The sequence below is a fragment of the Eschrichtius robustus genome, chromosome X (assembly GCF_028021215.1).
Source record: "Eschrichtius robustus isolate mEscRob2 chromosome X, mEscRob2.pri, whole genome shotgun sequence".
Classification (NCBI taxonomy): Eukaryota; Metazoa; Chordata; class Mammalia; order Artiodactyla; family Eschrichtiidae; genus Eschrichtius; species Eschrichtius robustus.
Window position 1 is genome coordinate 61,617,253 of NC_090845.1, and position 13,530 is coordinate 61,630,782.

Sequence of the window (13,530 nt, forward strand, 5' to 3'; positions counted from 1 at the left end):
ATCTAACCTAGACTTTGAAGGATGAGGAAAAAAGAAGGGGAAGAATATCCCAGCAAAGAAAACTACATACTGAAATCTCTCAGAGGCATGAAAGAACATGTCGTGTCTGGGGGAACAGCAAGTAGGCTAGTGATTTACCCAAATATAAGGCATGTGTGTGGTGGGGAGCAACACCCATTTGAAGTGTCATCCAAGGGGTGAGCACCGAGAGAACACCCTTGCTGGTGGTAATGGAAGGCAGTTGTCTAGGCGAGAAGCTCTGAAATTACAAACTCAAGAGATCCCAATGCCTCTGGCAGTGACTCGAATCACTGCCCAGCACTGCTACCTTGTATGTGGGCCACTATTGGGAAGAGAATGCACATAGGCTTTAAACATTTGCCTTGGCTGAAAGTGCTTTAGAAGCCATTTAATACTGATTTCCTTGGACACAGTGAATAGACACATGCCTGAAGAGGTAATTGAGTTGTTCATTTAATTTCCATCCTTTAATGGAATTTTCCCCCTCCCATAACTCTCTCTCTCCCCTTCTCTTGCTTTTAGTTCATTCTTTCAACAATTTGAGCTTCACTAAAAGAACGTGTGTATTCTTGCATCTAAGACTACACAGGGTAACTTGATAAGTACAGAAGTCTCTGGGCTTTTGTATCGTGAGGTGCTCTGTTAAAGTAAGGAAATCCAGAGAAGGAAGACAGTTCTCTAAAGTCATCTTCTTGGTCCAGGAGCCATTTTGTACATGCTCTTCTGTGGGCCAACTTTCTGTAAGGATGCAAGGATGAGAAGCACAGTTACCTAAACCTGGTTGCAGAGGAGCAAAGAGGACCAGCTGCAGAACTAGATCCCAGCAGGAGCTTGTTCCCAGATGCCTTCTAGCATTTTCATAAGTGAACATTCTCTGTTTACACTGCAACCATTATTCACTTTCACTGCAGGAGTTTCTGGCTCTAATTCTTCCGAAATTACATTAAGAATCACAGGAGACTCACAGTCTTGACACTAAAGTTCACACTCCCCACAGAAGCCCCTCTAGCTCAAAAATCACTGTTAGGCCTGGACATTCTGGGACAGAGGACAGCCTACTATGCACCATCCCCTGTGTCTGTGCCACTCAGAGAAGAGTGAGAGAGAAGCAGACTTTATAACCAGGCTAGGGAAGTTTCCTGACTGCCAGGGGTAAGTCAGTCCTCCTTATGGAACCTCAGTCTTGGGAGGAAACTTAGAGAAATCATCGAGGCCAAGCTCCTCGTTTTACTGATGGAGAAACTAAGGCTCAGGGAGAAGAAGGGATTTACCCAAAGTATACGTCCGTGGCAGAGCTGAGGCTTACAGCCTTATCTCCTGACTACAGATTCCCTGTTTTTTCCAGTACACTTGCCGGAATTGAAACTTGGGCGCTGAATAAGCCTGACTTGGAAGCTGCCCAAATCTGAAGGGAGATGGCTTTCCTGTTTGGCATCTTAAAATTAGCTAGATCTCGAAACTGGGCAGATTCAATCTTTTGCTGCTAAGTGCAGGGAAAACGCTAAGACTCCTGTCTCTCCGTGAGAGAGAAGCTCTATGGACCTTCCTTACTTTCCTCCCTGGGGAAGGGGCCCCGCAATGACCCTGTTGTTTCATTGCAAATGCAGATGTGGTTAGACATGGACAAGTGACCTCCTGAGTGGCATTACCATGGGGATTGGGTTTCTTGAGCACACGGCATTCTTCTTAAAAGGGGACCTGATAAATCAGAACAGGATTCTCCTCCCTGAGAGCCCAGGGAGCCAGGAGGCAGAGTCAGGAAGGAGGTATTTAAGTGAGACTTGACAGGGTTATATTTAAAAAGGAAGAACGTATCACAGGTGAAGACACCATGATGGAGTCTGCGGAAAGGCTCCCATTCCTGACACTTCCACAAGATTGTGAAAAAGCGGGGAAAGGAGGAAGCAGCCACCCACCTGTGACCACCTGCAGTGCTTGAATTGGACTGCACGGAGCAGAGGAGGTTAAACAGGAGGAACTGGAGGTTTTGGTTCAAAACCACAGTTATGACTCTGTTAACATAGCTACATTCTGGCAGGGATGTGGGAAGGACTGGAATATGGAATAAGAAGGCTGAGACTGCTCTGAAAGGATAGCGAGGAGGAAACGGGGAGGGATCTGGTGGCTTGATTAATAATACATTCAAGAATAGGGCCTCTGAGAAAAGACTTTGGGAAGCCAGATTATTTAGCCTATAAAAATAGAGGTTGATAGGTGACTTAATGTCTTTGAGCACTTGAGGGTTATTGTGTGCATGATGGTAGCTATTCTTCTCTATCTATACAAACAATAGAATAAGAGCTTAAACTGCCACAGGAGGGATTTCAGTTCAATATACAGAAGAACTTCCTAACAGTGAGGGGGTGATAAACATTGGAACATGTTACCAAGGGAGTGTGCAGAATTTCCTTTCCCAGAGATCTTTAAAAATAGGGTTTAGAGGGGTCAGCTGAGAAAGCAAAAACCTGCCTGCTGCTTCCTCCTCAGCTCAGCTCTCTGTGCTCTCCACTGCCCCTTCTTTCCTTATGTTGCTCGACCCCTCTCTCTCTCTCTCTCTCTCTCTCTCTCTCTACCCACCTTCCCTCCCTCGCCCTCCTCTCCCCCACCTCTCATCTCCCAGACTCCTTCCAATCCCACATTCCCACCTCCATCCCAAGCCCAAGTCCCTGTACATCCCGACTCCTGTAGGAAACCTTCCTGGAGCCGATATTCTTCCTAAGGTCAGGCCTGGACAGTAAACGTGAAAGCCACACTCTTCAACAACAGCCCAGTTCTCAATTCTAAAAAGTGACCCACAGGTCTAGCCACTTGACAATTCTGATCCTTTGGACTTAGCCGAACTGTAACCTCCTTTTTGAAGCCTTCCCTGACCTCTCCAGCATTTTGTCCCTACCACTAATGCAGCACTTCTACTATCGTGTGACTGTGTCTGTTTCCCCACTAGACTAAGCTCCTTGAGGGCCATTATATCTTCAAACCCAACCTGTAAATGATTATTCATGAAACAGGGTAGGGAGTGTGTGTGTGCATGTGTGTGCGTGTGTGTGTATCACGTATGATAAAAGTATCACCCTCTTTAAGAGCAGGAACTCCCAGAGGGCCGACTTTGTGTCATTAGAAGGCCGTGGAACTCCTGACAGTACATTCTCAGTCAATAACTACAAATGTAATACCTAATCTTGTCTTTCAGGAAAGAAAGCAGGACCTCCTGGGCCCAATGGCCCCCCAGGACCTCCAGGACCTCCAGGACCCCAAGGGCCCCCGGGGATTCCAGGGATTCCTGGAATTCCAGGAACAACTGTTATGGGACCACCTGGCCCTCCAGGTCCTCCTGGTCCTCAAGGACCCCCTGGTCTCCAGGGACCTTCTGGTGAGTTCTTCCGTCTCTCCACCCTCCTAGGCTCCTTAAGAGTTCTCTAAATAGAGCAAGAGTGGGTGATCCCAAGAGCAGTTTCAAATGGTGGTGTGCAGTAAGAAATGCAGGTCTCCTAGTTCAGTAGAGAGCTGGGAATTGAACAAGCCCTGCTCTAACTTCTTGTTTATACCAGCTTGTCAAGGAAGAGACACCTGTTCTTGACCTGTCTCAGCCCTTCCATCATAAGCCCTCCCTGACTCTAGGCCTCCCTGTAAACTCATGAGCCAGAGACAGAGGCCCTAAGGGTTCACCAGAGTTCCCACAGGGGATGGATTTGGTCTGCTCTGATTCCCAGCATTCAGCTTCACATACTGATGCTTCATTAGAAATAGGCTATGAGGAGGAATGCTGGGGACTGGACAGAATGACAAGCCCTAGAGCAGTCTCATGCCTTGAACTCTGAAATGTCTTTCCCACAGAGGTAGACAAGTAGTCACTGATGGTCAAGGAGCTGGCAACTTATGAATCACTCAGGCTGTGGAAGAAGCAGACACAGGCACCAAGACCAACTTGTTGAGGAACCAAGTGCTTTTTGCACTACATCCTTCCCCCGCCACTTTGCCCATTTGAAGAGCATTTAATCTCTTTGCATCTTTCCCTTTGGGCCCAGAAGGGCATCCAAAAGATACAGATCCAGATCCAAACCTGCCTAATTGAAGTTGACAGGAGTCAGACTATCTGGGCTTAGGTCAGTTGTTATTTCCTTCTCCTGTTCCCCTCTTGTATCTTGGGGCTTTACAGAAATGGAGTCTTTACGGCTGATTTCTCTGGGTCTTTACTGCCACAAGACTCAGATTCTTTGACTCATAGTTCAAACAGGGCTAATCAGTGTCACCGTGGCCCCAAGAGATGCAGTTAAGGGGTTTTTTTTTCATCCAATCTTCCACCAAATATTAATTGAGCACTTTCTATGTGCAAGAGATATATTGATAAGTGGTCCCTGTTCTCGTGGAATTTATGTCCTACAGGAGGAGAGAGACAATTAAAGAAGCAAGATATTTACAATGGCATGCGCCTCTATGAAGAAAATTAACAGAAAGGGAGCAAAGTGCTAAAGAAGCAAAGCACCATCATCTCGGGGTCACGTGGTGGCAGGAAAACACTCTCCTCTGTCCCCATGGGTGCTCGGGTGACACTTGCCTTAGACGAGCGTTGGTGAGAGGCGTGGTTCCCTGCTGGGTGCTGGGCCCACTGAAGATGCAGGTAGGGAGCAAGTAAGAGAAGGAAGGGGTGTCCTCTCCTACCCCAGTGCCCTGCATCGCACCCTGACTCTCCCTCCATTTCCGAGCCCTGGAAAATAACACTCAGACAGGGCTTCACTACAGGGAGCGAAAGCTCAGTGCCCCTGGCTGCCTAGGTGAGGAGAAAAGGAAGCAGAAAGAGCACGCCCTCTGACTGGCCTGTCCTATTTTGCAGGTGCTGCTGATAAAGCTGGAACTCGAGAAAACCAGGTTGGCTGGGAATTGCTCTCTTGCTGGAGAGGAGGGAAGACCACAGGCTAGAGCCACCCTTGAGTTTGCTCCCTATAAACTATGGCTGAGGCTTTAATCATGAGAGGAGACCCCTGGAGCTTATGAGCTTCCTTCACTCTCACCGCCTCCTCCCATGACTCATGACTAGAAGCTTTAGCCCCCCGGGCCTGCCTTTAGCAAGCGGGAACTGAGTCTCGACGTGGTCCCACTCTTTTCACCCCTTTCCCCCAGGAGAAAGAGGGTCACCATAGCCCAACCCAATAAATCAGCTGCCAGTCCAGGCCAAATCACCTGGGCCACCGCCTCCCATCCCACTCCGCAGACAACCTAGTCGGCCCACCGCACCCACCTGAACCTCAGCAGAAAATCAGCCAACCAGCTCTGGGTCAAGCCCAGCCTAGACTTCTGCCTTCATGGCCTGAAGGGCTTCTCCCTAGTCTCTGAGCTTCCTGATGCGTCTCTACTGGCAGGTTCCGCCGCCTCGCCTTGCCTCATCTCAGCCTCCCTCACTACAGCTGTTTGGTCACGGCGATCAATCTACGCAGCTGCACGGTGCTGGAAGGCTTGCAGGGCATTTTATATTCGTCACCTCAGTTGATCTTCAGACATCCCTGTGAGAGAGGTCAGACAGAGATTCTCATGATCCCCATTTCACAGTTAGGGAAATGAGGCTCAGAGGCATTACATTTGGCTGAGGTCACACAGCTATGAAGTGGCAGAGCTACAAAATCATATTACCCTCTAGTAGAAATGTGGCCACACGCATCCCAAGAAAGGGGAGAGGGATCAGAATTGGGATACAAATGAAGACTAGAAACCAGAGGTGGAATCCTGGCAACTGGTGGCTGAGCAAGCATCCATTTCTCACAGTGACTACTCTCTCTGTCCTTCTCATCCTCCCAGCCAGCCGTGGTGCATCTGCAGGGCCAAGGGTCAGCAATCCAAGTCAAAAATGGTAAGAGTCAAAGTAGGCTCTCTCCCTAAGGAGAGTTTCTCCTCCCCTTACCCCCAGCCTTCAAATAGTCACCCAGCCTTGTTCCTCCCAGGCCCCTGAGGTACCCTTGACATTAGGGGCCATTCTCTACTCCATTTTGCCCTCTGCTGGCTGTCCTGAGTAATTGCTTGCCCTAAGGTTACTACAAATTGCATTTAGAATCGCTGATGAGGAAGCTGAAAGGGACTTGAGACATTGTCTAAACCAGGGATTCTTGGGAGGTGGAGGCTGAATCAGAGTCACCCTTGGGGATATGTGTAGTTTTATCACCATTTTCACAATACAAATTAGAGAAAGTAGAACGACATAAAATCGAATCTTCTTGTCTGATGGGTCTACACAGAAAATGGGTGGAGGAGGCATTTCTCTCAGGGAAGTGGGGGGCATGTTAGACTCTCCAGGGAGTATGAGATGCTAGTGTCTATAAAAAAGGGAGATGGATTTCAGGAGGTTAGAAATCCTAATTTAGTGTAATCCCTGCATTTAAAAGGTGGGGAAACAGAGTGCCAGACAAATTGGACAACACCATACGAAACCTACTGCCTTATATCTGTATGGTACTTTAGAGTTTTCAACATACTTTCTTTGTCTTTGATTTGATTTGATCCTCACGACAAAGGTAGGCATTAGCTCCTTTTTACAGAGACAGAAACTGAAGCTCAGAGAGGTTAATTAACTGGCCCAAGATTTCCGTTAAGTGTAGGAGCTGGGATTCAAAACCACATCTGTCTGACTCTCTCCACCGCACTGTGCCACTTCAGAGATGTGTGTGTATACTGCACTGAATGATTAGCTTCATTTTCTTCCTCAACGAGACATGAACGTTCATTAAAGAACAGCGCTTTGAAATAATGTCCAGTCCCCAAGGGTGCACAAAGCCTAAAATGCATGAACCCCCAGGAGCCTCGGGAAGCAGCAAGCCAGCCAAGATGCCAGACGCTTACTGGGAGGGGCTGTGAGTACAGAAACAGTAAATGAAGGTTCAGAAACCTGCTGCATGGGGACAGCTTCTAAGAGCCCAGTCAGTCCTGAACTGGCTGTGCTCTGCTTCCTTAATGATCGGGCTTGGCTACATCCTGGAGTGCCACCAGGATGCCTGACTCAATCACCTCAGAAATATAAGTAGGAACGGAATGGCACCAAAACCTAAGCAGTCCTGCTGGGACCAAGTACCTTGGGCCCCAGGGCCCTGGGTGGGCCATGATCACCATTTGTCCAGGGAGGGGTGAGACAGGCAGGAAATAGATTTGTTTGGGTGTCTCGATGGGTGGCCTCAGTGTTTATGCCAGAAGCTACTGATTTTGCTCCCACCACATAACAAGACTGGTTCCAACCCCTCTGGGCCAATCCCCAGTAGTAGTCTATCTTGATCTTTAGTTCCAACAGAAGCAAGAGTGAGAGCATCAGGGCTTCCCTGGTGGCTCAGTGGTAAAAAATCCACCTGCCAATGCAGGGGACACGGGTTCGAGCCCTGGTCCGGGAAGATCCCACATGCTGTGGAGCAACTAAGCCCGTGCACCACAATTACTGAGCCTGTGCGCCTAGAGCCCGTGCTCTGCAACAAGAGAAGCCACCACAATGAGAAGCCCGCGCACTGCAACACAAGAAAGAGTAGCCCCCACTCGCCGCAACTAGAGAAAGCTCGCGCGCAACAACAAAGACCCAACACAGCCAAAAATAAATAAATTAAATAAATTAAAAATTTAAAAAAAGAATGAGGGCATCAGGGGTAGGAAGATACCATGCAGAGCGGTCCTCCGTGAGGGGCAGAGCCAGGGCATCTCCTCCAAACTCCTATCCCATCTGCTTATCACCTTAAGGGAAGATGGGCACCTTTTCCAGAAGGCCAGTTTCCTCACACCTCAGAAAGGCAGACCTCCTGAGACTAGCCAAGGATGGACTTGCAAAACATATTTTCTTGAATTAAGAATGGATGGTTTTGAGGCGAAAAGGCTCCCTAGGCCTGGACTCCCTCCTCTTGAGGTGGGAAGGAACATCCCCCTTGCTGCAAGATGGAAAGGGAAGCTTTTCCTCCTCCCTCACATGCCAGCCCCCACCGTCCAGCCAAGGTGGAGTGACTGACCCTCCGCCCCATATGGGGTATTACTGAGAGACATGCTTTGCTGGGGTGCCTCAGTGCCCAGACACCCTCTCCATCCCTTTGGCTGGTTCTAGTGCTGCGTTGCGGTCTATCCCTCACTCTCATAAGGATCCCTCTCCCCTACAGGGCTTTATTACTGGTGGTCACTTGCTCCGGCTGCCATGAAGTCTGACTCACACCTGATCCCTAAGGTTCTCCGGGTAGACAATTCCTCGGGCTGAGTGGTTTCCTGGAGGCCCAGGGAGGCTTTCCAGAAAGGAGTGGGTGTGGAGGTATTATAAAAAGGAATCTCTTAAGGACAAGGAGAAAACCCATGAACCTATAAGACAGGAGAGGGATTCAGGAGCTATAGCTGGTGAGATGAAATGGAATAATAAGACCTAGCCTGCCCCTCAGTGTCTGGATTTTGCCTGTGCAGGCCCCAGAACAACAAAGAAAATAGGGCAGCGTGCCCGCCCTCTTCTTACCTACCACCCCCCCCCCCCGCCCAGTTCCAGCTAGAAGGTGTTGGTTAAATATCCTTCCAGACAGAGGGGTCAGGAAAGGAGAGAGGAAAAAGGACAGGCAGACCACAGGGGCCTGAGGCAGGCCTAGCTGCCACTTTACAAACAGACCGCTTTCTCTGCTTCCAGATGCTGTTCGTAAAGCTTGGCCTCCTGGGCTATCCAGGTTGTATTGGGATGGGGCTGGGGGGTGTGTACAGCTTGATATTTCTTGTGTTTATTGCCCAGATAGTTCTGACATGTACTGAGTGACTGCCCTTCTCTCATACTGAGATCTTTCAGGTGGAGTGCTCAATGATTGGTCTCGCATCACCATGAACCCCAAGGTGTTTAAGCTACACCCCCGCAGTGGGGAGTTGGAGGTACTGGTGGACGGCACCTACTTCATCTATAGTCAGGTAGAAGTGAGTACGGTCTCAGGCCTAACTCTTCTTATATCCAGAATGCAGATCTCGTGCAGGCCACAGAGGGGCACTGTGGAGCCAGCCCAGACCAGCCAATGGCTAAAGTCCTGCTTTGGGGGGGGTGGGGGGCAGGGCACACTGGGAGGGAGTTGAAAAGAGGGAGGAAAGAGAGAAGGGGCTGTCTGGGGTTTTTTCCTAGCCAGATACGATTGAAAAACTGAAAAGAGGCCCACCCCACGCCCTGCCATCTGATTCCCTCCTACAGAGCCCCAGGCCCTAGTTTCCCCACTGAGTTGTTTGGTTCTACTGCCAAACTTGAACTCTGCCTTAGTATATTCTTTGAAAGTCAGTTCCAGGGCTGCTGAGAACCCCTTCGCCCCACACTACTGGCTTTATAATGAAGACTGAGAGTGCGCCTCTGGACCTTCTCTCCACCTCAAAAAGATTTCTGTCTTTCCTCTTCTTTCTCCCATTTGTTTCTCTACCTTTCTGCTTCTCTGTCATTCTTGCCTCCTCCCTGCTGTCGTTCTCCCAGCCCTTTTCTCCCTCTGTTTTTGTCCTCGTCCTGGCTCGGGGCCCACTCCCCAGGTCGACCAGTGCCCATCCACTTCCACCCCTGTTGTTTGTCTCCAATGGGGTTGGCTCCTCAGAGCTAGAGGTGGACGAGCCTTGAGGCTGGGGCTTCTGAGGGGCGGGCAGCAAGCAGGTGGATGGACAGAAAGACGCTGAAGCCGGCAGAAGAGTCTCCCAGGAGAGTGGCCAGAGAAGGTGGGTTCATGAGCATTTGCTGAGCTTACTGAGCATCTTGGCACAGCTTGGGGTCCTGACCCAAGAAACTGTATGGCACCTGAATACACTGCAGCCTCCTGAACAGCCTGTGGTGGGAGCAGCCTTCCATAAAGTGATTTAGGGCAACAGATGAGTGTCCCACTCCCCAGGGGTATGATCCCAATGTCCTAAGTGCCATTTGGTGGGGGTGGGGATCAAAGCTTGGGGTGCGGTGTGAAGGATAAGGGTAGTGAAGAAGAGAAAAATTAATCTTCTGGGCCTGGGATAGAACTGGGAGTGGCCTCAGGCCTTGTACCCCACGCAAACTGGGAAAATGCCCTGGACTTCATGCCACTGAACACAGCTTAGCACTTCCTTCTGGCCGCGAAGTTAGTTTCGCCCTTCCACATTCTTTATCTCATTTGTGACGGATAGCTCTCCGTCCCTCTGCATCTGCTTCCTCAGTCATCAGGCGAGAGCGCCAAGGGGCACTGGGAGAATCAGTGAGAGAAATTCAGCTGCAGGGGAGCGGGGTGCAAGCAGAGAGAACTGAAGAACTAGCGCATTGTTCCTGTGCCCTCTCTGGGGAATCAGTAACTGCTAAGTTTATCTACAAATGGTCCCTGGGGCTGGACATTGGAAATTGATTCGCCTTCGTTTGTGTCTGTAGCACTGATCCAGCACCTAATGTGTGCCGAGAACTGCGCTTCACGCCAGGGCCAAGGAGGGCAGGGGGTGGGGAGGGGGCGCTGGGGGAGGTAAAGGGGTGAATGAGGCGTGGTTCTGGCTCTCGCAGAGTCTCCAACCCGTGTGCTGTTGAAAGAGGTTTGCTTAACCCCCTGAGCCCAATGGAGGGGAGGCAGGACAGCGAATAAGCCTGTCGCCCCGCCCAACCTGTTGGCCGACTAGCGCGCCTTCAAGGGGTGCAGTGGCAGCTCGCGTGAGCAGGTCGCATCTGCTGGTCACCGGGGAGGGCCCACCCTCTCCTTCCACTCGCCCCCAATCCCTTCTCGTTGCCTCGCCCCCAGGTATACTACATCAACTTCACTGACTTTGCCAGCTATGAGGTGGTGGTGGATGAGAAGCCCTTCCTGCAGTGCACCCGCAGCATCGAGACAGGCAAAACCAACTACAACACTTGTTACACGGCGGGCGTCTGCCTTCTCAAAGCACGGCAGAAGATCGCCGTGAAGATGGTGCACGCCGACATCTCCATCAACATGAGCAAGCACACCACCTTCTTCGGGGCCATCAGGCTGGGCGAGGCCCCTGCATCCTAGATTCCGCCCCCTCCCCAATCCCGTTTTGCCCCTGCCCGCGCTCCTACCCCAGGGTAGGGAGCCGGGACTTCCAGAACCTCTAAGTGCTGCTGTGGAGTGAGGTGCGTGGGTGTCGCAGCCGCAGAGAAAAATGCCCCAGTGCTATTTATTCCCCGGTGACTCCAGGATGACAAGGCCTGCTTGACTTTCCAGAATGACCTTGAGTGAACAGGACATGAAGCAGAACCTTCCTCCTTGGCTCCGTGTTGACTGCTTCTGGCATGACTCTTCAACCTCGAGGTCCCGGGTGTCATTTTGTTGCACTAAAGTGAGGGGCTCAGGCAGCAGGCGAGAATTAGCAAAGGTGCAGCCCAGACTGTGGGGCGAGCCTCTGACCTTGAAGGGCGGGGGCGGGGCGGGAGGGGAGCATTGCAACCTAAGGAGAGGGGCAGGGAGGGAAAGGCAGGTGCTTGTGGCAGAGACCAGGGGAGAAACCTGCCAGATGGTCTTCCCACTCTCACTGAGCCGCGTGCCAGCAGCTGGCAGGGCTTTGAGGACAGGAGGTTTGCTTTTCCCTGGAGCAATTGCAGGGCATGGCCAGAAACCTGCCTGCATAAGAACCAGAGGCCGTGCTTGGGGACACATGTCTTTCACTTTGTTTACAGCTGCGCTCCAAGCTCAGAAGACTCCTTGGGTCCCCCCCCCCATTGTCCCCTTCCCAATCTGGCGAGAACCCCCGTTTTCTTCCTCCCCAGAGCCTACCTCTGTCTGAGACAGGTGCCTATCCTGGGACCTGTGTTTATGTGAGTCTGGGATACCCTTTAGATTACCTGGGCACAAAGGAAATTTTCCATTTATTAAGCAACACAAATATTCATCTAGTCGAGTCGTGTCTGGGGGCAAAGGGTCGGGCTGGATGACCTCCAGAAGTTCCTTCAAATTCTAATATTTAGGCAGCTGCCAGGCTAGCCTACTAACATTCCCAAACCCTACGCTGACCCTGGGCCTCGGCAAGACAGAGCTTTTCTACCTGACCTAGAAAGGGTAAGAGCTGAGGACAGGACAAGGTTTTCTTCAAGTGTGTTGCAACCCACGTGGTCATTAGCCCAGGCCTTGTCTGAAAGGACAGCAGCTGATGCCCTACTAACCACATCCCCCTTTCTTCTCTCTGGCTCCGGAAAACCAGAGCACAGCAGAGTCACCATAGATTCCAGGGCTGCTCCCCTGAATCCAGGCTCAGGAGGAGGCAGCGTCTAGGCACGGGGCAGGGCTCTGCTCTCTGGTCAGGCCCAAAGACACCTACCCCAGCAACCCCAGGCTTCCCATCAAATCATATGACAAGATCATTCAAGGGCCTTATTTCTAAATGCCTGGGCCCAGTCTAGGTGCTGGGTCTAACCCAAAGCTGGCAGGGCCAGTCTTGTAGAATCTGCTCCTCTTACTCCTGAAACAAGTTTCCTTTTGAGGAGAGAGGGAATAAGCTCCTTCAAGCAGCTGAAATCCACCAAGAAAAACAGGTACTCGTTTCTCTGCTGTGCCTTCCCTTTCTAAGCAAATACACTGCTTGACCCTTCAAGGGTCAGGGCAAGAGGGGGTGAGCTACGCCACCATCGTCTGGTTGCTAGTGACAGCCTTGCCACACCAGGTGAGGCAAACCTGAGGCATGTGTTTGGCCCCAGCTCCTATAAAGTGCCTTAGACAGTCCTCAGTTATAGCAGGATCTGATGAGAACCTCTCCTTAAAATTTGTAAAGTGCTTTCTCTCTTATCTCCTTTGATAATATTACCAATCCCATTGTTTAGACGAGGCTCAGAGAGGTTAAGTGCTTTGACCAGCTTAAGTCACAAACCTGGGGCTTTCAACCAGATCTGATTACAAAGCTATTCTGTTCTGCCCCAGCATTGTGTTGAATTTAGAATCTAGAGAGAACCAATAAAAATGGTAATGTGGAGCTCAAATCCTTGAGGGACCTAGGGAGAAACCCAAAGAGGCTAGTTTTCATTCCTTGATGGTAACGCCTCTTTTCTTGGCTGCCAGGGGCTCTGGGGCAAAAGAGTAGGCAGTTTCTTTGGAAAACACCCATCAGCCTTAGAGCTCTTGTGTTCAGAAGAATCATCTTGGTACCATGTCCAAGCAGCAGGCCTCCAGTACCCACAGAATGGATGCCCCTCATGTTCTTTCATCCACCCAATAGACCAACCAACCATTGTGTATGGAGCCCCAACTGTAGACAAGGACCTCCTCTGGTTACCCTTCAGACAGGTTATAGGAACTAGCCACTTCCTGCCGCTACTAAGTGACTCCTTATCTCTTTCGGCCATACCACAAAGACCTCTGTATGACCAGGATCTCTCAGGGATGCAGGGAAGACCCGAGAGACGTCTGGTTCTAAAGCCAAAAGAGTGTGAGATGAAGGAAGGAAAAGGCTTCTTAATTGTTCCCCTAAAGGACATTCTGACATCCACCCTATTCTCCAGATATGGAGGGGATTAGAGGGAAATAGGATTCGCACAGGACTCCTTTATTCATTGCGACCCCTCAAAAGGAACCCTGGAGGGAGAGGGGTGATGAGGGAAGCAAGAAGTAGCCCTGT

At 50.6% G+C, this 13,530-nt stretch overlaps 1 protein-coding gene across 4 annotated transcripts in view; it reads left to right on the forward strand.

Moving 5' to 3' along the window:
• EDA (ectodysplasin A) overlaps nucleotides 1-11,380 on the forward strand; it is a 362,845-nt gene extending 351,465 nt beyond the window's left edge. The window contains exons 4-8 of one of the 4 annotated variants that reach the window (XM_068533738.1): nucleotides 3,212-3,391; nucleotides 4,853-4,887; nucleotides 5,812-5,863; nucleotides 8,789-8,910; nucleotides 10,707-11,380. In XM_068533738.1, the coding sequence (XP_068389839.1) occupies nucleotides 3,212-3,391; nucleotides 4,853-4,887; nucleotides 5,812-5,863; nucleotides 8,789-8,910; nucleotides 10,707-10,958 (641 nt within the window). In that variant the 3' untranslated portion in view covers nucleotides 10,959-11,380. Of the gene's footprint in view, nucleotides 1-3,211; nucleotides 3,392-4,852; nucleotides 4,888-5,811; nucleotides 5,864-8,779; nucleotides 8,911-10,706 lie in introns of all 4 variants that reach the window. The other 3 variants (XM_068533739.1, XM_068533734.1, XM_068533735.1) reach the window with 3 other exon arrangements.
• Nucleotides 11,381-13,530: the final 2,150 nt, after the last annotated feature.